General features: G+C 40.8%; 1 protein-coding gene across 1 annotated transcript in view; it reads left to right on the forward strand.

Annotated features, from left to right (window-relative positions):
- The window catches only part of TASP1 (taspase 1), a 242,379-nt gene that overhangs the window by 180,709 nt on the left and 39,044 nt on the right, over positions 1-22,626 (forward strand). The window contains exon 12 of the mRNA XM_082670290.1: positions 12,484-12,594. Within this exon, the coding sequence (XP_082526416.1) occupies positions 12,484-12,594 (111 nt within the window). The remainder of the gene's footprint in view (positions 1-12,483; positions 12,595-22,626) is intronic.

Raw genomic sequence — 22,626 nt, forward strand, 5'->3', positions numbered from 1 at the left:
ATGGATCAGAAGAATAAGAACTGACCATGGAGAAAAAATAATTTGTTGACTTTTCATACCAAGTTTACATCTCAGAAGACGTTCTGTAAAGATACTTGATCCTTTTAAACTATAGAGAGGTGTGCTTGCAGATTTTGTTTTAGGGGTACCATGTCACATTTCATTGTCTAAAATCCACATGGCCCCAGCATTTGTAGGTGTCAAGAATGTAACTAACTCCATCTGTAGGTTTTCCTCAGAGAAATTTATCAGGACACCCTGACTCTAAGCAAAATCACAATTAATTTTATTAAAGTATGTTCATATGAAAATTCCAGTGAGAGTAGGAGGCAAGAATACTAAACAAGTCTATTTTTAAGGTCATATGAAAAAAATCACATGAAAGTAACAAAGAATATTATGCAAATAATGAACAGTGAGAGGAAAATAATGAATAAGCAGAGTCCCAGTCAGGTAGAATATACTATAAAACTATAATAAAGCCAGCTGGTATCTGTATGAGAATAGTTTCATCGGTGGAACAAAGGACAATCTAGGTGTAGATGCACATATATATGAGAATGTAATATGTGATTAAAAATTCATTTCAAGTCAGTGGGTAAGAGATGAATTTTACAACAAATTTATATTGGTCAATAAGGCAGGATCTCCACTGCAGTCCTTACACCAAAATTAATTCCAGATAGACTGAAGTTTTAAATATAAAAGCTGAAATTTTAAAGCACTAACAGAAAACATGGACAACTTATTTTCATAATTTCGGGTTACATAAGGCCTTTCTGAAAAACTCCCAACACAGAAGCCATAAAGGAAAATGACTGATAAATTTGACCACATAAGCGTTAAAAACTTCTCTATTACCCCCGCAAAAAAAGTCATAGACAAAATCAAAAGATATATGATAAACCAAGGAAAAATATTTACAATACATATGACCAAGGAATTTAACAAATTAGTAAGAAAAAATCCAAAAACCCAGTAGAGAAATGGGTAAAGGAAATTTTCGGTTTGGGATTCTGTTTGTTTTGTACGACAGAAACCCAGCTATAGGGTCTTAAAAGGGGGCTTTCCTTTTCTCACCTAAGAAGTCTGACAGCCCAGAGGTGGCACAGTGGCCGCACAGTGCACCAGGGGTCTAGACTCTCTTCCTGTTTGGCTGTCTTTATGGGTGGCTTCATTCTTTGTTCCACCTCTAGGCACCACATCCGAGGCAAATGGCAGCAGCCAATAAGATACATGCTAATCAGGTCTGCCCTTTAACAAGCTCTGCTAGCAACTCTGCCCCTTAGCCTGCCAACTGCAAAGGAGTTTGGGAAGCTGGGCAAACTTCTGTCCCAAACAAAATTAATGTTTGTCTGAAAGGAAGAAAGGGAGAATGGCTAATGGGTAGGCAACCAGTTGTGTGTGTCACAGATCTGAAAGCAACTCACGGATAAGGAGATACAAATGGCTCATAGGCATTGAACATTTTTCATAATTAAATAAATGCAAAACAAGCAACAATCAGATATCATTTTTCATGTATAAGATTAGTAGTAATCAAAGAGTTTGCTGATGCCTAGTTTTGGTAAGGTTATGGGGAAACGGGCACGCTCAATCACTTTCCTATGCGTATAAATCTTCTTAGAAGGCCATTTGGGAATCTGTAGCAAATAATTTCAGTGAATATGCTGATTGATTCATCAACTCTACATTGAGAAGTGTATCCTGTATATTCATACATGTATGAAAGGTACATGTCCAGATGTCTACTGCAGCATTATTTGTAATGGCAACAAACAAAACTAGAAATGACCTAAATGCCCACCCCTAGGGAACTAATTAAAGAAGTGATAGCATATATGTCCAAGAGTATAGTCATTGTTAAAAAGGGTGAGCTAAATTTGTGTGTGCTGATATGGAAGGATCTCCAAGTTAAATGATTGAATTTTAAAAGCCAGAAACAGAATAGTTTATGTAACATGGTCCAGTTGAGTGAAAAATTGAAAAAGGATGTGTGTGTCACTATGGATAATTCAGAAAGACTATACAGGGAGCTCTTGGTGGTACTCACCTCTATGGAATGGCACTGCAGTAAGGCATACTTTCATTTACAGTCAGTGTCTGCCGAGGGGTTTGGTTCCAGGACCCCCTGGTGATATTAATCCTCAAGTCCCTTGTATAAAATGGTGTAGTATTTGCATATAAACGTATACATATCCTCCTGTCTGCTTTAAATCATCTCTAGATTACTTATAATATGTGATATAGTGTAAAAACTATGTAAATAGGTGCTGGAGTGCAGCAATTTCAAGTTTTGGGATTTTTTTCCCAAATATTTTTGATCCACGGTTGAATCTGTGGATGTGGAACTTGTAGATACAGAGAGCTAACTGTATATTATTTTGTTTGTTTGTTTGAGTATTTAGAATCTGTATGTATAGTACATTTTTTTAAAGTACAGTAATAAATTGAAAATGTGCCTTTTGTCAGGGGAGAGTCAAGAGAGTTAATTACCAGTAGGGACACCAGCCATTAACAGGCAGCTGAATACTAGCCCTTCCTTCTCTTGACTTGAAATGAGGAACACCCTGGTGGTCTGGCATGATTATACACGGGGATAGGTTTCTTAACTACATTGGAAACATCATTGCCCCAAGGCCCCAATACCTGTATTGCTGTTCTCTCATTTGCTTAGTTTTTTTTTTTTTTTCCTTCAGATGTCTCACTGGTCATTTATTTATCATTATCCCAGGACAGAGAAGCTATCCCTGACCATCCTGATTAAAATGCTGTCTCCCTGTGTACCCACCATATTACTGTTATCTCCCCTATGCTGCTTGAGTTTCCTTTCTACCACTGGTAGTATTTGTTTGTTGTCTGTCATATCATAGATGACTTGGTGTCTTCTTCCAGGTGCGCTACCCACACAAAATACCACATACTGGGTGGTTTATAAACAAAAGAAATTTATTTCTCCCAGTTCTGGAGGCTGGGACTTCAAGATCCAGTGGCCCATATTGTCAGGTGAGGGCCTTCTTCCAGTAGCAGACTTCTCATTGTATCCTCACATGGCCAGAAGGGAAAGGGAACTTTCTTGGGCCTGTTTTATAAGGACACTAATCATGTTCATGAGAACTCTGTTCTTATGACCTACTCACCTCCTAAAGGCCACACTTCCTAATACTGTCACATTAGGCATTAGATTTTCAACATATGATTTTGAGGGGACACAAACATTCAGACCATGTTGGATACAGATTTTGCCTTAATCATCATGTACCCAAGGCCCCATAAACAGTGCTTGGCACAAGGTTGATTCTTAAATATTTTAAAGTGAATATTTACAAAATATGAAGGATTTGTTGAATGGATGTTGTACTTCTCAAATTCATGGCTTCTAGTCTAGCATTAATAAGAAAGTATGAACTGCGCCACCCACTGTACCCTCACGGAAGACACTTTACCTGGTCTGGACCCCTGTCTTCTGCCACTATCACCATTTCTGCCTTGTGACACTCCTGGAGATGGAAGTTCTGGCAGCTGTAACTGGTGGGGATGGTGTTCTCTACAACCCCCAGCAGCTTGGAGGGACCCCGCAGAGTCTGAGGGCAGAGGATCTTTGTCTTACTTGTTAACGTTAACATGTAAAGTTCTAGGACCAGGGCTGGTAAACCAGCCCTTTGGCTTCCCCTCCCGTGAGTCTTCAGTTCTCTGTAGGCTGCTCTAACCTGCTTCTCTGTCAGGGAATCACATTCTCATCCTGTCATCGTTGCTTAAGGGTGAGTTTGTGGAATCCTTGCTCCCTCCACATACAGGTAAAATGTTGGGCTGGAATATTCAGAAAAAGAAGATAACCCCCGATCCTGCTTGAATTGCTTCGTGATTTTTGAAGTGTGTTGTCTTTTCTCCTCAGCTGAATTGTTCCCTTGAAGACAGAAACCTTGTGTCAAATTAAAAAAAAAAAAAATCTCCTGTCATTTCTAAAACAGTATGAAGTGTGTACATTCTATGTTTGGTTAAACCAACAAGCAGAGGCTTTAATGGAATCCTTAATTTGGTTTCTTGCTCCAAATCTTTGTGGCAGAATCAATAAATTTATTCAAAGACTGAATGTTTCTCTGATATGTTTAGGTTCTGATTATAATTTAGAATTTTCTGTTTTGAAATAAATTGACTTTTCTTGTATTTCAGATTTTGTTAGGTAAGGGATTTCAAAAGGGTCATTGGCCACACTTAGCTTTCTTCAGCTTAACTCAACTAAACCCAACTCAACTCTTCTCTCCAAGGAATTCAGTTGGAGTCTTTAAAACTATACTTATCACCTGAAAGCCGCACATAATGATGACACTCTAGAGCTGTGATAGAGGTGGGTTTTTGAGGGCAGGTGTGTCCTCAGGGTATGTAGTGAGAGGATCTGGATCAGGCATCTGGTGCCTCGCTCCCCTCTTCCCCTTTGTGTTTTCGTAGGTCATTTACCTTCCTGTGCCTCAGCTTCTTCCTTTCATTCCTTCGGTTTCTCATCTGCCAAATGAATGTAGTAATAACTGTCCCATTGGGATTTTTGTGGGAGCAGGAAAGGAGAGAATGCAGTTAAGTTAATGTACATCTTATAGGATGATGGCGACAGTCTTGTAGGCGTCTCCTCAGAGGTAGGATATAGTGGCACTTCATTAATGGCACTGTCACCTCTGAACTTAGGGACTAGCTCCTCTCGTTATGTTATGTGGTCTTCATGTCATTCTGCTATACTTCACATCCATGAAAGATATGGTAAGTGAAGTGCATCTTTAGAGGAAAGGTCCTTGATCTTTCAGGAAGTATAAACTGTTATCCTGCTTTTGTGTCTAAGGAATATTTATAATCTCTCTTGTTTTTTTTGAAGTTAGAGGTATATGTTTTCAGTAGGGAACATTCATTATTCCCTAGTCCATTTTCTTTCTCACTTGACCTCCAAACAAACCATGTCTCTCTCTCTCTCTCTCTCTCTCTCTCTGTCATTGTATCTCTTTTTCTCAATATATGTATAATTCCTTGAAGAGAAAATGCCATTCAAGTGGTTTGTCATCTAGATTTTAAAAAGAAGAAAGCAATACACAGAACTGTATTTAAAAGACAGAGATTCGGGCTTCCCTGGTGGCGCAGTGGTTGAGAGTCCGCCTGCCGATGCAGGGGACACGGGTTTGTGCCCCGGTCCGGGAAGATCCCACGTTCCGCGGAGTGGCTGGGCCCGTGAGCCATGGCCGCTGAGCCTGCGCGTCTGGAGCCTGTGCTCCGCAACGGGAGAGACCACAACAGTGAGAGGCCCGCGTACCACCAAAAAAACCCCAAAAAACAAAAACCAAAACAAACAAAATAAAAGAGATTCTTTGTTAAATGTGATGGGAAGGTAGAAGAATAGCAGCTGCCTTCTGGCTACAGAATTACTCTCTTGATAGGTTCTCACATGTTGAAGAGGAAGTGTTGTATCACGTTTTGCAAAAGCTCTAAAGTCTTGGCTTGCTGGCATCCAGTAATGGCTGGTTGCTGCTGGTGGGGAGACACGAATCTTTAAAATTGAAAACACTCCTGCCCGTTAGAACTGTTAGAGACATTAGAGGTTACTAGTCCAGTCTCTCAGTTTTTCAGATGAGGGAAGAAAGCACGGTTCAGAGAGATAAAGTGGCTTGTCCAAGTTCGAGTAGACAGCACCAATCTCCTGGTTGTGTAGCCCGTCTTCTATCCATTTGTGTTTTGTGGACATCTGTGGATTTGTCTGTCCATGCATGACCCCACTTCACTGGACTCTTGGATAAAGTTGATTGCTCTAGGCTTAACCCCTAGGCAAAGCCAGGCCAGTCAGATTTCCCTATCTTTCGAAGTCTGATGGCCTCTGAGAATGTGAAACCTGATAAAGAGAGGAAGTCTCTCTGGTGGCGAAAGTTGTATCAGGTATACAGCTCTGGACCTATCCATAGATGGCCATTACCATCCATACAGAAGAAGCTGTTTCCAGCTGTTTCTGAAACCCATCACATCCCCACCCTTCCAGAAGTTTTTTTTTTTTTTTTCTTGGATTTTATGGGCCAGTGAATCCTCCTTTTTACTTAAAATCATTCTAATTGAGATTCTGGCACTAGCAATCAAAAGAATATGGGTTAATATTCCCGCTAACTTCTCTACTTTAATACTTACAGGGATTTTCTTTTCCAATTTCTTCAAATTCTTCGTTCTTAAAGATATGGCACAAATACAGTAAGCAGGTGTCTCATTTGTTTACAGTCTGGATTTACAATCTTAATATCCAGATACACACATTTGATCACAGTGAATATGTTTCTTAGCATCTGTAATTATAATTTCATTCCATAGTAGTTATAGATTTGGGCATTTAAAGAATCAATTTGAGATATTTTAGTAGGGTGAATGAAGCTTAATTTTTATTATTTCTTTGTTTCTATTAGTCTTCTTTACTTTATGCACCTACTTGCACATGGAACTTTGGATTGTCTTAGTTAATTTTTGCCCCCCCTCCCTCAATTCCCTATTTGATTATAGAAAGCACTTATCACAGAGCCCAACATGTCACTCTATGTTAATTTTTCCTACTGGGAAGAACAAGAAAGTGGCTCCTTTTATACAGACACTGTTTAACACTTTAACTTGGGAAATTGATACTCTATCACCACTACCATCCAATCACCGAATGTCAGTTGAGCACTAGTTCCAGCCGATGTAGAAGGTTAACCAGGTAAATACAGTAATAGATCTTGTTCAACATGATAATCTTTGAGAACCAGCAAAATGCTGAAGTGTGCTCCTACCCTTAACATTACCACCACCAAATGTTTCAATAGCACCTCAGAGGCTACAAAGTTAATATATAAATTCAACCCTCACAACAACCAAGAAAGATATCTTTTAATATCCATGATTTATAGTTGGATATTAAAGAAGAAACTGAAGCATAGAATTTTTTTTGATATGTCTTGCTTAAGACCACACATTTACTACCTTGAAAGTCAAAACAGGGTTTTCGGTCTGAGTCAGTGTCGTTTTGTTTTGTTTTGTTTTGTTTTGTTTAAACACCACAGTGATAATATGAAATCTGACTACTTTCCATGAAAATTTTGGAATCTTCAAATATAGTACTTTAATAATTGTATCATTAAATCTTTGAATGAATGCATATCAAGGGTGAGGAGCCCTGATTTAAGCTTCCATGGTGCCCAGGGGCCCCACCCCCTTTCAGAGCACGCATGTACCGTCTTTCCATCCTTGATACTGCACTGCAGTGGTGTAGGCAGGAGTGTGTGTGTGTGTGTGTGTGTAGGTTGGGGATAGGGGAAGGTGGTGAATAAGTAGAAGTACTCTGTTAGTCTCTAAGAGGGCCTCAAAGGTGACTCAGATACTCTGACCCCAAAGAGCTTGGGTCTGTATACAAGGCACTGGAGCTGAAGAATAGATTTCAGTTCGTGGAGGGGAGGAGGAGGGAGCTGGGAAGGACAGTTCACAACAATGGGCCCAGGGGGAAGTCTTGGGGAAATGGAATATAGGAAGTCCAATTTGGCTGGAGCACATGCTGTGTAAAAATAATAGGGAGATAAGGTTGGGAAGAGAGAGGAGGTCTGGGCCCGGCTAAGGAGTTTAGACGTTATTCCATGAGCAGTTGGGAGTCATTGAAAATTTCTGAATGGTTTAACGGTATGATCATAGCTGGGGTGCATATTTCTTATTAGAGTAAACTTTGATGTCAGTTTCCCATGCCCATATCCATCCTATGAACAGCCATATTGGTTCTGCTTGCAGAACATATCCCAGACCCACCCTCTGCTGACCGTCTCCACGGCCACCAGGCTCACCCAAGCCACTGGAGTCTCACAACCAAGCTCTTTTAGTGGCTTCCTGCTTCCACACTTGCCCTGCCCATCTGTTCTGCACAGCAGAGTAACCTCCTACAAACACAAATAAAAACCATCACTGACCTGGTTAAAGCCCTCTGTCATCTTCTCATCACACTTGGAGTAAAATCCAAACTCCTTGCTGGGCCTTCTCTAACCTTATGTGACGTGGCCCCACTTCCCTCTGAACTCAGATTCTACCCTCCCTCCCCCTCCTTCACTTGGCTTTGCCACTCTAGCCTCCTTTTATTTCCTGAACTTCCAGACTCCTTCCCACCTCTGGGTATCTGCATTTGCTGGTTCATCCGCCTGGAATGTTCCTTCCCTGGATCTTCACATGGTTAGCGCCTTATCAAAGATGCCTTCCCCGACCCTTGATATAAAGTATTAGCCCCAGTCACGCCCTATAACACTCGACTGGATTCATTTTCTTCACCGCACTTCCTACTAACTGGGTGGATTTCCTTGTTGATTTGTGACTTTATTACTTGTCTCCCAACCTGCTCAACTCGATGTGAGCAGGTACCTCATTTGTTCACTGCCGTGTCCCCAGTGCCCAACGAGCCCTGGCACATTGTACACATTCATTGGATTAATTTCTCTAAGAGGTGAGTGACTGGATCAGGAAGGAGAGTGCATGGGGGTCCTGTGGGTGGGAATGATGGGGCGGAGGCAGGCACAGGTGCACCCACAGAGAACTGACAGGACTTGATGTGGTTTGAAGAGTTGAGTCATTGGAGAGGGAAGAGGTAGAAGGTTCTGAGCTTGGGTGAGCTGTGAGGACCCCAGGAGAAGTGACCAGATTTGGTGAGAAAGGAGCAATTGTAGAGGTGCCAAGACTTTGAGTGCAGGTGGGGTGGAGCTCTCCAGCAGGCGGTTGGGACGTAAGCTTATCCAGAGTTTCCTGTTCCTGAGAGGCTTTGCTGCAAAGCAGGCAGAACCGTGGGCTTCAAGACACGTGGGGGGAAGCCTTCCTCCTCAGCTGTGGCGTGGCTGTGACTTGTCATTGAACCCCTCTGAACCTCAGGTTCCTCATCTGTAAAGTGATCATTAAATGCCTTCTCGTGGTGGTTCTGAAAATTAAACTACAGAACATGAAAACATGGAACTAGGGCCTGACACAGGGTAGTTTCTCAGTGACTGTTAATTCCCTGTCTCCTTTCCCTCTTGTCTAAGAGGCTGAGGAGTAAATACTTTACCCTAGTTCCGCAGCATAAATCTGTGTTGCTTTTCTTTACAAAGCAATGTGTGTGTGTGGTTTAAAAAGACAAGCAGTACCCCCAGGCTTACACTGAAAATGAGTAGTTCCCTGTCCCAACCCTCCACAGCCCCCTCATTTTCCTCTCCCTGGAGGCTACTACTTTTAACTCTCTTAGCTATTTTTTCTCAAACTTACATCTATAATTCAATATAACATGCTTATACTACTATTTCTTGATTTTTCAATTTTAAATATTATTTGGATATCAGATTTAGTTGTTATCATCTTCACTCCAGGGAAGGCAAGAACTTAATAGTTCCTTTATACTTCCAACTTCAAACCTACACTCACCCACACAGGCCTTTTCTCCTCTTAATGTATTATATCCCTATTTTTCAGTTCATCGGTATCGCGAGTTTATATTTTTTACTCTAGCTGTTGACATCTGAGCTACGTAGTGGGCTGTGATTCTATTTCATTTCCTGTAGAAATTTTTATTTCTTCTGCAGTTAATATTTGCCTCACTTTTTTTTTATACCAATCACTCTTTCATTCTTAGTCTTCCCACAAAATCTGAAACATTTCTTCTCAATAATTTCAAATGCAACATGTATCTTGTATGTTTAATTTTTTCCCCTCCTTGGAAATACCTTTCCAGCTTCCTCTGGCTTTCTGCTGTTTTGGTCTGGGCTTTCCAAGCCTGTGTGTAGCCGTGTGTCACCCAGGAATACTTTTGTCTTGTTTTGGATCCCCTGTTTGCAGCTCTTCTTTTCTTTCTCATTATTTTTGTTGCTCCTTCATTTTGCTGAGGCACATTCATCCTACAGCTTTCTGAGAAAGAGTGCACAGGAGGTGAATTCTTTGAGACTTTGTTGAGCTTTATTCTCCTTTCACGCTTGATGGACATTTTGGCCAAGGGTAGAATTCTAGGTTGGAAATAATTTTCTCTCAGCATTTTGAAGATAATACCTCCTAATCTTCTAGTTCCCAGTGTTGCTGTTGAGAAATCCGATGCCATTATGATCCCCTTGCCTTCCCTGTGATCTTTTTTCCCCATTTGGAAATTTTTAGACCTTTCTCTCTTTCCTCAGTATTTGATATTTCATAGTGATATGTCTTCATGGCACTCTTTTTTTTTTTTCCCCATGTGTTGTGCTGGGAGGTTCATGAGCCTTTTCAGTCTGAACACTCATCCTTCAATTATTGGAATTGCTTTTTAATTATTTTTTGAAATTTCTTCCCTTTCATTTCTTTTATTTTCTCTCTTTGAAATTCCTCTTCAGATATTGGATCTTCTGGCCTGTTCTTCTGATTTAAAATTTTTTTTTTCTCTCATTTCTCATTCTGTCTTTTTTGTGATTCTCTTCTTTTTTCTTCTTCTTTTTCTTTTTTTTTGGCTGCACCATGCAGCTTACAGGATCTTAATTCCCCGATCAGGGATCAAAACCGGCCCTCGCAGTGAAAGGGCTGAGTCCTAACTACTGGACCACCAGGGAATCCACCTCCCCATTTTTTTTTTTAATTGTTCTTCTGATCAAAGTGTTTGCCTAAGTTTTCCCTCTGTTACCTTTTGGTTGTTTGCTTTCTGTGTTTCCTGGAGGCCTAATGGAAACAACTAGTGATCCTAGGTTGTCTAAGTACCAAGAAGCTGAACTGAAAACCTTCTGTGTATGAGTCACACTTGTCATCTGGAAGCCCTCCCCACAAGGCAAGGACACGCTATGTTTTTAGGTTCTCTCAAATAGGTCTTTACTCTTGAGCTGGTTGGGACTGAGACTGGAAATACTCTTGAGACTGGAAAGGAATTATCCAGTCTCTTGCTTGGAGGATAACAGCCTACCTTCTTGCATCCTGAGAGCCTGTGAGTGAAGGGAGCTGGTTATTTCACTGTTTAACATAAAGGCTCCCCTTTAGCCCCTGTTTCCAGCATGGAGCCTCCCGTCTGCCCTGGGCTGAGCCTGATGACCCCAAGTCTCAAGTCCCTCTGGTTCAGCATCTCTAGAGAGTAAATGTCCTGCTTTCTCTAGAGTTAGGGAGGAGTAACTTCCTCTCTAGGTAGGAATCTGGGGCTTGAGGTCAGGGGTCGGCAAACTTTTTCTATGAAGGGCCAGAGATTAGATTTTAAACTTTGTGGGCTACACTGTGGTCTCTACCACATATTCTTCTCTTCCTCTTCCTTCTCTTTTTCTCTCTCTTAAAAAAAGAAAGTTTAACATGTAAAATAAACACTCTTCGCTTGCAGACAGCACAAAAACAGGCTGTAGAGCAGGCAGGTCGTAGTTTACCGACCCCTGGTCTAGAGGATCCTTTTGGACACTCTTGACCAACCATCTTTATTCCAGGCCCACCCTGCACCCCTGCCTTCAGAAGAACTTGATGCCTCCAATTTCTGGTCCTTTATTCGGTTTTATGACAAAACTGGATGGCTTCTTACAGGTGTCCCTCGACTCCAACCAGGCTCCCCCCTCCCCCATGGAAGCTTAGGTTTCAGCTTTCCCAGGTCCACTAGGTGAGCAACTGCTTGTCCGTCTTCTTTCTGTTTTCTAAAAGGTCAGTTTTTTTCTTGTCTCTCTCTCTGTCCTTATTAGGCCATGCCTTTTTCCCCTTCCCTTTCCCCCAGTTTACTGGGATTTGAGAAAGGAGTGGAGATAAATGCATGTGTTTAATCTACTGAGTTTAACCAGAAGCTCCCCCCAAATCCAATTTGGTTGGTTTTTATTTTTATTACTTTCTTTGATAGTGCTTGGGCTCATTTTGCATTTGTTCTCCACGTGCTCACTTGCTATGCCAGATGTTCGAAGAAGATGTCCTTGGGGAGGAAAAATGAGGGGTTTTAAAAAGCAGCGTTCCTGAAATGCTCACAATGGTTTAGTTTGTGTGAGATCTCTGCGAAGCATGGTTGTTTCTAACCACCAGACTCTCATAATAGAAATACAGTTTCACCCTTCTTTGTGTATCCATCAGGAGCATTTTTAAATGTCTGTAATAAAGTTTGTGGCTTATTATTTAAAGTTGAATTTAAGGTAGTAAATCAAAGCTTTTGGTGGCATGCCTCTGACAGCAGGGAGAGCCTGGTAAGTGATCCCTAAGAGCTGATCAAAGGGAGCTGCTGAGCATTTTTTCCTGTATTTGTGTTTTGGGCCTTTAATCTGGCAGTGTTTCCAATTCCATTCTGAATACGGTCATGCACACTCCACCCCCAGTCATGTCTTCTTGGAGGCGTCTGGCACTGCCTTTGCCTGTTCGGGCACAAGCCTGCCTTTGCTATCCCGCCTGTACAAGGTACGAACAATGGCGAGTGTCAGAAAGTGGGCATCTTTCAAGAGCTTATTCATACCACACGTTTGTTCCAGTAATCAAATGAAAATTGAAAGGGAAAAGAGTAAAATTAACTGAAAATGACCACTAGTCATTTCTGCCTAGGCTCACCTTTCCTGGCCAGCGAAGACGGCGTGCTCGGAGGAGTGATTGTCCTCCGATCCTGCAGATGCTCTGCAGAGCCTAACTCCTCCCCAAATAAGCAGACGCTTCTGGGTAAGTTAGACAAACACATTACGTGGGTGTCTTTCTCTTTCATTTTTTCCAAGAGATGGAAAGATTTATATCCTTAAGTCGATCATTTTAACCTACGGTTGGGCCAGGATGCTCTGTTGATATGTAAACATCTCTATTCCATTGCACTTTTTGCCTAGGTCAACATCTACAAGGTGAATATTCATTTTGTAGTATATGCTTATAGCATATTTTTCAAATGGACTTAGCACCTAGCACCTTTACTAAAGCCCAATATTAAGACTATCGGACCATGTATTTATCCCCTGCCTTATTTGACAGAGCGTTTGAGATGACCCATAACAATATACACAGTAACATAGAGAGAAGCTTCTTCGTGTTCCCCTCCCCGAAAGGAATCAGAACCATGTGAAGAGCTACTGGCCTAGAAGTCCACCCTGGCTCCATGACTTATTAGCTGTGATGCCTTTGCGCATCCTTCTCACTGTTCTATGCCACTTCCTCATCTGTACGATAAGGATGTCTGCCCTGCCCTTCTTATGGAAGGGTCCCATGAGTATTTTGCAGATTTGCAGATGTCCATCCAGATGTGTGATTTTGTGTCTAGCAAAGCATACCAGTGGGAATGGAGCCCAGCCCACCCTCCGTTTGCCAAGGCACAAACTTGTGGGGCTGCCTCTGCCCATGGGGGTGCCTTTTTCTAATTCATCCATCCAGAGAGGCGCACTTTAAAAAATCTGCATAAAGGTGCCACGTAAGCTAGCAGGGAGCCCTATATGTTATTTTTTCTTTTTTTAGTTGACTTTTTAATTGAAGTATACACTCAGAAAAAATTGTTAACTACAACTGCGTGGCAAATATTACAAACTGAACCCACCCATGTGACCAGCATCTAGATAAAAAATAGAACTTCACTGCAACTCTAAAAGCTCCCACATAACCCCTCCTAGTCTCTACCCCTTTCAAAGTTAACTACCATGCTGACTTCTAACACCATGATTAGTTCTATTTGATTTTATATTTTGTATAAATGGAATCATAGAATATGTATTCTTGGTGTCTAATGTCTTCAAGGAAATGTTAAACCTGTTAGATTCATCTACGTTACTTGTGACAGTAGTTTGTTCACTTTCATTGCTGTGTAGTATTACATTACGTATGGTTATGGCACTCTGTAGTTATCCATTCTTCTCTACACATTTTTTTTTTTTTATATATAAGCACTACAAGTCATTCTCAGGGATGTGGTACTTCAGCTCTTTGTGTAAAATTCCTTTTATCAAGTATAGTTGGTACCTGGTCTGTATTGTATGATTGTTGTGCCTTGTTGTAGTACAAGTCCCTACATACCTTGAGATTTTATAAGTCTGTAAAATAAAAGACTGAGCATTTCTTATGAGAATAAAAATTATTTTTTCTATAAAAGCCTGAAGAACTTTCATAAAATCTCTCCTCTCATTTGTCAAAGAAAAAAAAACAATGCACTTTTATAGGAAATGCGTCTTTCTCCACCTGGACTCTGATCACCAACTTCATTGTTTTTCATACTATATTTTCTTTCTCTTTCCACCCACGACACTTGGTACCCAGGTTGCTCCTGGCAAATGTTTTGTTTGTTTGTTTTTAATGGCCATTGTTTGTTAAACTGAGGCAAGCAGCCATTTGCTTCTTCGGTATCTTAATCATTGTCAAAACCTTTGAATATCTTCCACAGTTAGGTAGCAGGGAGTTTGCTTTTAAAATATGCAGAGGACGTACCTGGGCCTTCCATAAAAACTCAGAATAAGTCTTTAGTACTGGGAGGCAGGGTGGGGGACAGTTATTAAAACTGCTTCATAGACTGTTGCTAGAATAGAGTTTCTGTACTTTACTGAGCCTGGACTCTTGTCCATTCAAGTTAATCCTGAAAATTGTAAGGGTTTTTTTTGGTTGTCCTTTCAATTTTGGTGGTGTAGTATAGAAATGCATATTTTAGGATAAGTCATAGAATTTTAGCTCATATTAAATAGTTTTTATCACCAAGGTAGTAATTTGTAAACTGATCCCTACTCTCTGTCTCAAGGAGAAGAATGAAAACTGTCAATTTATGAAATAAGTGAAATCTTGCCATTTGTTAAAGTTAGCTTGAGGGACTGATGTTTGTGAAGTTTATCTACTAAAACCTGGTGAACTTAGGCTCCTATCAACTTATAGGTGCTACCGATGACGTGGGGTTTTACATATTTTGCTTTAAGAAAGTTACATATGTTCAGTGGGTGGTGAGAAAGTAAACGTGCTACAGAAAGATAGAAAGAAGATGTGAAAGTCACCTTTGCCATCCAGTTTCCAGAGCTGCCAGCATCTGATTCTGGTTATTCTCATGGGATTCACCTTCACTCTATAGAATGTGCTTATGCTTCTGTTTCTCAATCAGTAACTAGTGACTCCTTCGGGGGAAAAAATTATGAACATAGCTCATACCACTGCCCACCACCTTTCCGCATGACTTTTGTGAGAACTCTAACTTGAAATCGTATATTTATTTTATTTCATCTGTAATGCACTATTTCTTGATTCATCAGCTTTCTATCATCTCTGCCAACCATCCCTCACCCCTTGGACTATGTAAGTTTCCTTCCTCTTCCTCCCTGACTCCCAACCCTCTCCTCAATCTCTAGGAACCATGCCATTACTGTCATAGATAGTAGTATTTGCATTCGGTCCTACAGGCAGCTTGCCTTCTATGCTCTGATTAGATGTTGATCCCAAATAGTGACAATTAGTACCAGCATTGACAGTATCAAGATTATATAAATATTATTCACTGCAGATTCCAGTAGTGGAAGATTAGACCCATCAGAAGGGAAGTAAGTGTCTGCCATAAGCCTCTGCCTGTAAAAGGAGAATGTTTCAAACATCAAGCTCAAGTGGGTTCTCCTGTGCTTTACCATGTTAATTGCTCCAGATCAGGCTGCAACTTCATTTGCTTCATGTTTGGACCATGACTTCTCATTTATCACTTTATAAAACTCTCATGAAAGTATAACTTCGTAAACTCGTGGCTCCTTAATGTTTGGTAATATCTAGTAACCAGGAGGCTCAGAAATGTTTCTGTCCTACACATCCAAATAAAACAATTCCCCAACTTAAATAATAAAAAAGAACCCACACAAAACACTTAACTGCTGTATATTGTTCGATCACTTTTTTTGTCCCAAGAATAGTATAATCAAAACAAACTCTAACTTGAGCTTTTTCCGTATTCACTCTTTTCTGAAAATCATCAATAGCATTTCCATTACGCCACAAAAGCAGTTTCAATCAGACCCCATTGCTACTTGATGGAGTTTCCAGGAAGCCATTACCCAGCCTCCCCTCTTGACAAATACATCAATTACAAGGGCCCCAGTGGGCCGCTTCTAGAGTGGGATGACTCAACTACATGCCCTTTCAAGGTTTGTCCTTTGTTTACTGATTCATGAATACAGTTGGAGAATCTCAGGTAGAGAGGAACTTTCAAAGTCCTCTTGTGTGACCCCGGTATGTGTGCTCTGTCCATAAATTGTTCGAGAGAGAGATGGAGCTTAATTTCTCTCCACTTGTGACTCTCTTCCAATATGTCAGAGTGACGATGTGTGACTTCTGAGGCGAGGTCAGAAAAGGCAGTGGGCCTTCCTTCTCGCTTTCCTGGTTGGATCACTCACTTCACGAAAGACCAGCTGCCATGTCATAAGGACACTCAAGCAGCACCAGGGAAAGGCCCCTTTGGCAAAAAAACTATGACCGCCGTCCAACAGACAGCGAGGCACTGGGGCTTCCTGCCAACAGTCTGAGCTCCGAGTGAGCCTGCAGATGCCTGAGGCCCTGGGCAGATTTCTAGACTGAAATCTCATGAGATCCGAAAAAAGAACCACCCAACACAGCCACTCCTGAACTCCTCATCCACAGAAACTGAGATAATAAATGTTTATTGTTTTAAACCGCTACATTTTGGGGTAATTTATGTATGCAGCAATAGATAACAAATAAACCTTCTAAATGCTTTCACTGCCAAATGGTCCTCTGGTTTGTCTAAAGAACTACAGTGACAAATCAGGAGCTCTGTTGCATCTTTAGGCAGCTCAGGCTGTCAAGACTTCCGTTTGCATCAGTGATTCCGCTTCTCTGCTTTGGGGTCCTCTTGGACAAATGTGATCGGCACCCTTTTACTTTGCAGGCCCCTAATCACTCTTTTCCAGACTGTCTCCTAAGCCTCCCCAACCTCTAGGCTCCCCACCTCTTATCTGTCTCCCACCTCCATCCTGCCACCAGACGTCTCTCCCTCTATCATACATCTGTAGTGGCCCAGAGAACCTGACCACAGGCTCAGAAACAGGGGCAGTCAGGGGAGAAGCAGGCTGCCCTGAAGCAGAAAGGGCCAAAATGAGAAACTGACCGAATTGTGGCTTAGAGAGCCACACCAACCCCAGGATCAGAGGGATGGTGGCCAAAACAAGAGACGCGGAAGTATATGTAACTAGTGTACTACAAGTTTAAGCTAAATGTTGAATAACTTTCTATGTATGCTAAAATAAAGCAAAACATGTATCTCTTACTGTCGCTCCCATGTTCCCTACTTTTAATTCTTTTTTTTTTTTTTTTTTTTTTTTTTGCGGTACACGGGCCTCTCACTGTTGTGGCCTCTCTTGTTGCGGAGCACAGGCTCCAGACGCACAGGCTCAGTGGCCATGGCTCACGGGCCGAGCCGCTCCGCGACATGTGGGATCTTCCCGGACCGGGGCACGAACCCGCCTCCCCTGCATCGGCAGGCGGACTCTCAACCACTGCGCCACCGGGGAAGCCCCCTACTTTTAATTCTTCAATGAGGAAACACACACACGGTCACACTCACTCCTACCTCTGCTGGACATTTCCCTAGAAGATAGATGGGAAATGCCCAAATCACTTGCTGGGAAAAGCCCTCCCTGATCTGGCTCCAGAACATGCTTTCAGTGTCATTTCCTACTAGTCCTCCTTTTCCTCCACTCATCTCCGATGACCCGAGTTCTGGCAACTCCAGATTGCTTGGTCTTCTTCCAAAGGGTCATGTTTTTCCCCCAGTAACTTTCACATGCTATTATTACCTGTGCTTGGAAAGCTCTGAGCTAATTACATTCCTTCTTTAAGGCCCAGGACAGATAGGAATCTCCTCAGAATCCTTTGGAAGCCCTTTCCCCAGGTGATTTGTTCCTTCCTTGTGCTCTTTTTGCAACATATAATTTCTGTCCTTTGTAACAGTCACCATGACATCCTAGACATGTATTAAAATGTCTGCCCCTCCCTCTAGGCCAGCACTTCTTAACCTTTTTTTTGGAACTCAGTTATTTGAAAGGAATAGATCACAGGTCCTGGAGCCCCAGTGACTCACATGGAGGGTACAGGGGTTGGAAATATCTTAAAGAAGATTCCTCTGTCTCTGAGCATCACACCACCAGATTGTGAATCACTGGAATGTAAAGACAGGGTCATATCCAGCTTTATATGTGCCCTCCATTGTAGGCTCCCAGGAATTATTGGAGGAATAAATTAAGTGCCACATGGAATTTCTTTCGTGATTATTTAGCAGATATTTTTAAAGAAATTGACCACTATTCCAGAAAAGTGAAATGTCACATAAAATATCCTCACATGCTCTTAACAAACAAACAATATGGGTCGGAAATGTTGGATAATGACGAGTGTCGGGGAACAAGAAGATTTGGAGACAGTTTAAACGGATCCCAGAAGACAGCCTTTGCAAACAGCCTTGTAAAAGGACAATTTGGATGAGAATGTGTTTGCAACACCCATCCCACCAACTCCCACCCCCCAGATCATGAGATGCTGGCAAAGCCCAGCCTACAAATCACTGCTTTAACACAAAGCAAATGCTTGTTCCTGGAATGAAACAGCTGAAAATCATTAATTTTCTCTCTGCTTTTAGAGAAAGAAAACAATATATTTTTACCTGCTAAAGTACAATTACATGTTTTCCAGGCCTCTACAGAAGTGCTTTATTGAGGCTGCTGTATATAGTATGGTTAATAATTGTGTAAACAAAGGCATATCAAGCCTTCCAGTGGAAAAAATTAATTCTTTTCCATTTTAAGCTTATGAGTCAATACAAGTAATTAGAATATATGCAAATATATGGCATGAACAACCAATCTCACTATATGGGTGCATTTTTTCCCTTGTAGCCTGCCCTCACTGTGCTGATGGTAAGCCTGACAGACCCTGTAAAGTTCAGAGGTTCCTACCTTAGAGTGGTTAATAGGAAGCAGTGAGTATGAGGATCAGTGCTAAATAGACTCCATATATTTAATGAAAATCTTAAGCAATTCAAGATAGGAGGCATAGGGGCTAGTAAGGGTGAAGATGCTGTATGTTCGGCCAGCGGCCTTTTGGGCCAAGCCTGTCTGTGTTGCAGGCCTTCTTGCTAAATAGATTGAAGGCCCACAGTTCAGCTCGAGCTTGGTCATCTGATGACCACACGTGATAATTGTTACTTTCCCATCAAGTCACCCTCACCTCACTCAGGGAGTAACTTCAGGTTCTTTGCTGCCCAGAAATATGTTCATGGTGCTGATAATTAAGTTTTGTACATGATATTGTTTCTACTGTCCAGCTACTCCTTTTTATCCTGGGTTTTCATCTTTATTGTGAAATGTTTCATGTATTTTTAAAAGAATGTAATAAATGTGTAAGTTATAAAGGATAATAGTGAAACAAACACCTGTGGACCTGCCACCCAGCTTAAGAAATTGCCCATTACCCATATCTCTGAAGCCCCCATGTGGGCCTGTCTGAACTTTATCTAAATGTTGTAGCAGGTGATTTCTTCTGTGAGAAGTTTTGCAGTTTCTTAACATGATTACCTGAAAGGATAATGAGTCCCGTTATCATTTTAGACTTAGCTCGATCAAATCAACTGTTCTTCAGTTACCAATGAGAACTGAAATGTGGCATTCTCCTCCCTTCTTTTCAGATCAGGCAAAGTTCTTTATCCAGTATTCTTCTTGTCACTGTTACGAAAACTTGCCATGATTTAAAAATAAAAATTGTTAGATTGAATTGATGCTTCCTGGAACATTAAAAAGATAAAAGGTCATTTTACTGTAAGTTAAAATTCCAAACCGCCTTTTTATTTTACTGGCATTAAAATTTTGGTGAGCACATATAAACACATGTACTTCAAAGGAGCTTCGTTCTCGGGGCCCAGCAATATCCCTTATTTCCATTTCATGCCACCACGAGTACTTATGACTAGGCATTCTGCTGGGCTTACACGATCATAAAAATAACCCTCAAAGAGAAGGCAAATTGGTTATTAGACTGGTAGTGGGAAAAGAGGTACTTACGGTTGGTTATTGATGTTAATACCTTGTCTTAAAAACATAACTAAAGCTTTGTTCTGTTAGAGGGCCCAGTGTCATGGTTGGAAGCTTATTTCTTTAGCACCCCAGCAATGCTTTGGGATTGTTACATCTTCACTGTAGTCTTAAGAGATAGGCTGGCATTTTGGTTCTTATTTAAGGATCCGATGGAAAGAAGCGAATTAAGTAACATTCTTAGATGCAAAGTGAATAAGGCAGACATGATATTTAAACTTTTCAACAACTGAGTTGCATTAACCTATTGAGGTGGTGCTCTGAGATTTATATTTTTCAGAACTGGTTTTCATTTTTAAAATACAAAGATGTTGATTACAAAAAGCTATCATTTGCTTTGTTTGCTTTATAACAGAACGTTTCTTCTGTTAAATATTACTAATACACTTTAAGAAGACTGAAAATAGATGTTCATCTGTAATTTTTTTCTCCATCATGAGAAGTATACTTCTAGCTATAATCTAACCATATAGTGTCTTTTTGGGTTTTTTTGGCCATAAAGCTTTCCATCTGAAATAAAGAATACAAAGATTTATGAACAGAATTCTAGTGATTATGTAATTCTTATTACTATGGTTCTCCTAAAACTCTCAGAAAAACATTTTGACAAATTTTATAGTCAGTTTTCATCTGCTCAAAATGTAAGTAGATCACCTTAGTATGAAACAAATCCTAAAAAAATATTTGTTGAATGAATGAAATCATGTTTCAGTATAACTTGTTTCACTGAATGCTTTTGTCTTCAGCAGAGAACTTCCAAGTCCCAGCCATTGGCCACTTATTTCATCAGTTTCTAATACAATAAAATGATAAAATAGGAAGAGAATTGAAATGTCCTTTGGGGCTTGTTTTACTCTTTGACCCACATCCCTCTCTTCCTTTTTCAGTCAGCATCTTCTTTAGTCTTGAACAAATGGAGTGAGCCTTGGAAAGAGGGAATAATTATTTTCTTGGCTTAGCGTAAGTGGAGTTCTTTAGAACTCCATCCCCATAGCTCCCCAGACAGTTCAGTGGTGAAAGTTTTTCAGGGCAGCAAGCCAACTCAGAGCTACTTCATGGCCATAATGGGACATGCATTATATGAATCTTAAGGATTCCATGTCAGGACAGTAAAGCATCCTTGAATGAACCCCCTACTGCGTTATAAAGAACCTCACCACCCTGGGGGAAATCTGCAGAGACAAGAAGAAATTGTTCTATTTACAGTTCCTCTTCCTTCCCATTTAAAAAATGAATTTATCTTTATTTAATAAGGAGTAACTTAAACACTATGCAAAATGTCCTAGGGTAAGCCATTTGACCTAGGGCTAAGGAGTGGCAGCTGACTTGGCAACTGCCCAGCCCAAGACTGTTCTGATTTTAGAGTTTTGTTTTCCTTGCAAGAAAGTCTGGGATATGAAGCCAGGCAGAGAGGTTTGAAGTGGGTGTGGGAGCCAGTGCAGCTGGGGGTTGTTAACAACAATTGGAGAACAACTTTTTTTTTTCTTTCTTTTTTTTTTAAATGGTGGCTGAGGGCTTCTCTCTGGTCAAAAAAAAGAGAATCTGAATAGAAAAAGCTTGCTTTGCAACTCTGGTAAAGAAATTTTGTTTGACTTAATTTAAACAGGATGACATGTGACTCAAAATGTCTCAGGCAGTGGGGGGACCCTAGACTGAAGTGGGGCTGCTCTCGGACATTATACCCCTAGGTGAATTCATTTGTTCCAAAGCATTAAATACAACTTTCCAGACAGGCTGGCCTCTAAGATTATGTACAAATCCATTCCAACTGTCCCTATAAGACCATTAACTTGCCATTCTTGAGGAACACACGTACAGCACATCCACACCTAATCTGTTCTCTGGCACAGGATCAGTAGTGTTGACGGTTTTTCACATCGTGCTTGTGTGTTGGGACATGATGTGAAGTCACTTGGTGGAGAAGAACCCTGCCAAATCCCTGTGTCCATCTTTCATATGTTAAACCCATAGCTTTAGGTGTTCTTAATGTTTTCTGATGGAGGTCTTTTCATGATCTGGACATCTCCAGTAGCCTCACCATCCCTGGGCTTTGGCTTTCTAAAAAACAAAAGCCCTTTTCAAATCAGTAGTTGAGGTGTAAACAGTCACCAGCCACTACCAAAGGAGCGTGGTCATTACCGAGAGGCCAGGCCTTCTCTAAATGGAAATCAGCTTGAGCTTGACCACACCAAACACTATTTCAGACAGCACATTCACAGGCTCAGACGTGCCACGCCAGGCCACTCATAAACCCTGCACGTTGCTTGAGTTCATGGTCCCCTACATGTAATAATAACACAAGGAAAAATTCTGGTACTGTGATATAGCATCTGCCCAGTTTGTTTGTATTATTATTAGAATCATTTTTAAAATACTGTTCCATAAAATTCAATTTTTTAGTGTAGGAGACAATTTTAGATTTAAAATTAAGAAATAAATTATAGACTTCTAGATATCACTGATGGTGAGAAATGCTACTTTTGTACTGAGTAGCGTTTAACATTTTAGCTTTTCTTCTATGTAATTGTATTTGAGCAAACTTTGTACTACTCTTGACTAGGTTTTAATTATAAATTGGCTTAATTAAACAATTTTGAGAGATCTTTGTGACAGAAGCTTTACCCTTGAGACAAATAAATGTTTTCTCATTTTTAAAAACTTATGA

The sequence above is a fragment of the Grampus griseus genome (genome assembly GCF_964374135.1).
Source record: "Grampus griseus genome assembly, chromosome: 14".
NCBI lineage: Eukaryota > Metazoa > Chordata > Mammalia > Artiodactyla > Delphinidae > Grampus > Grampus griseus.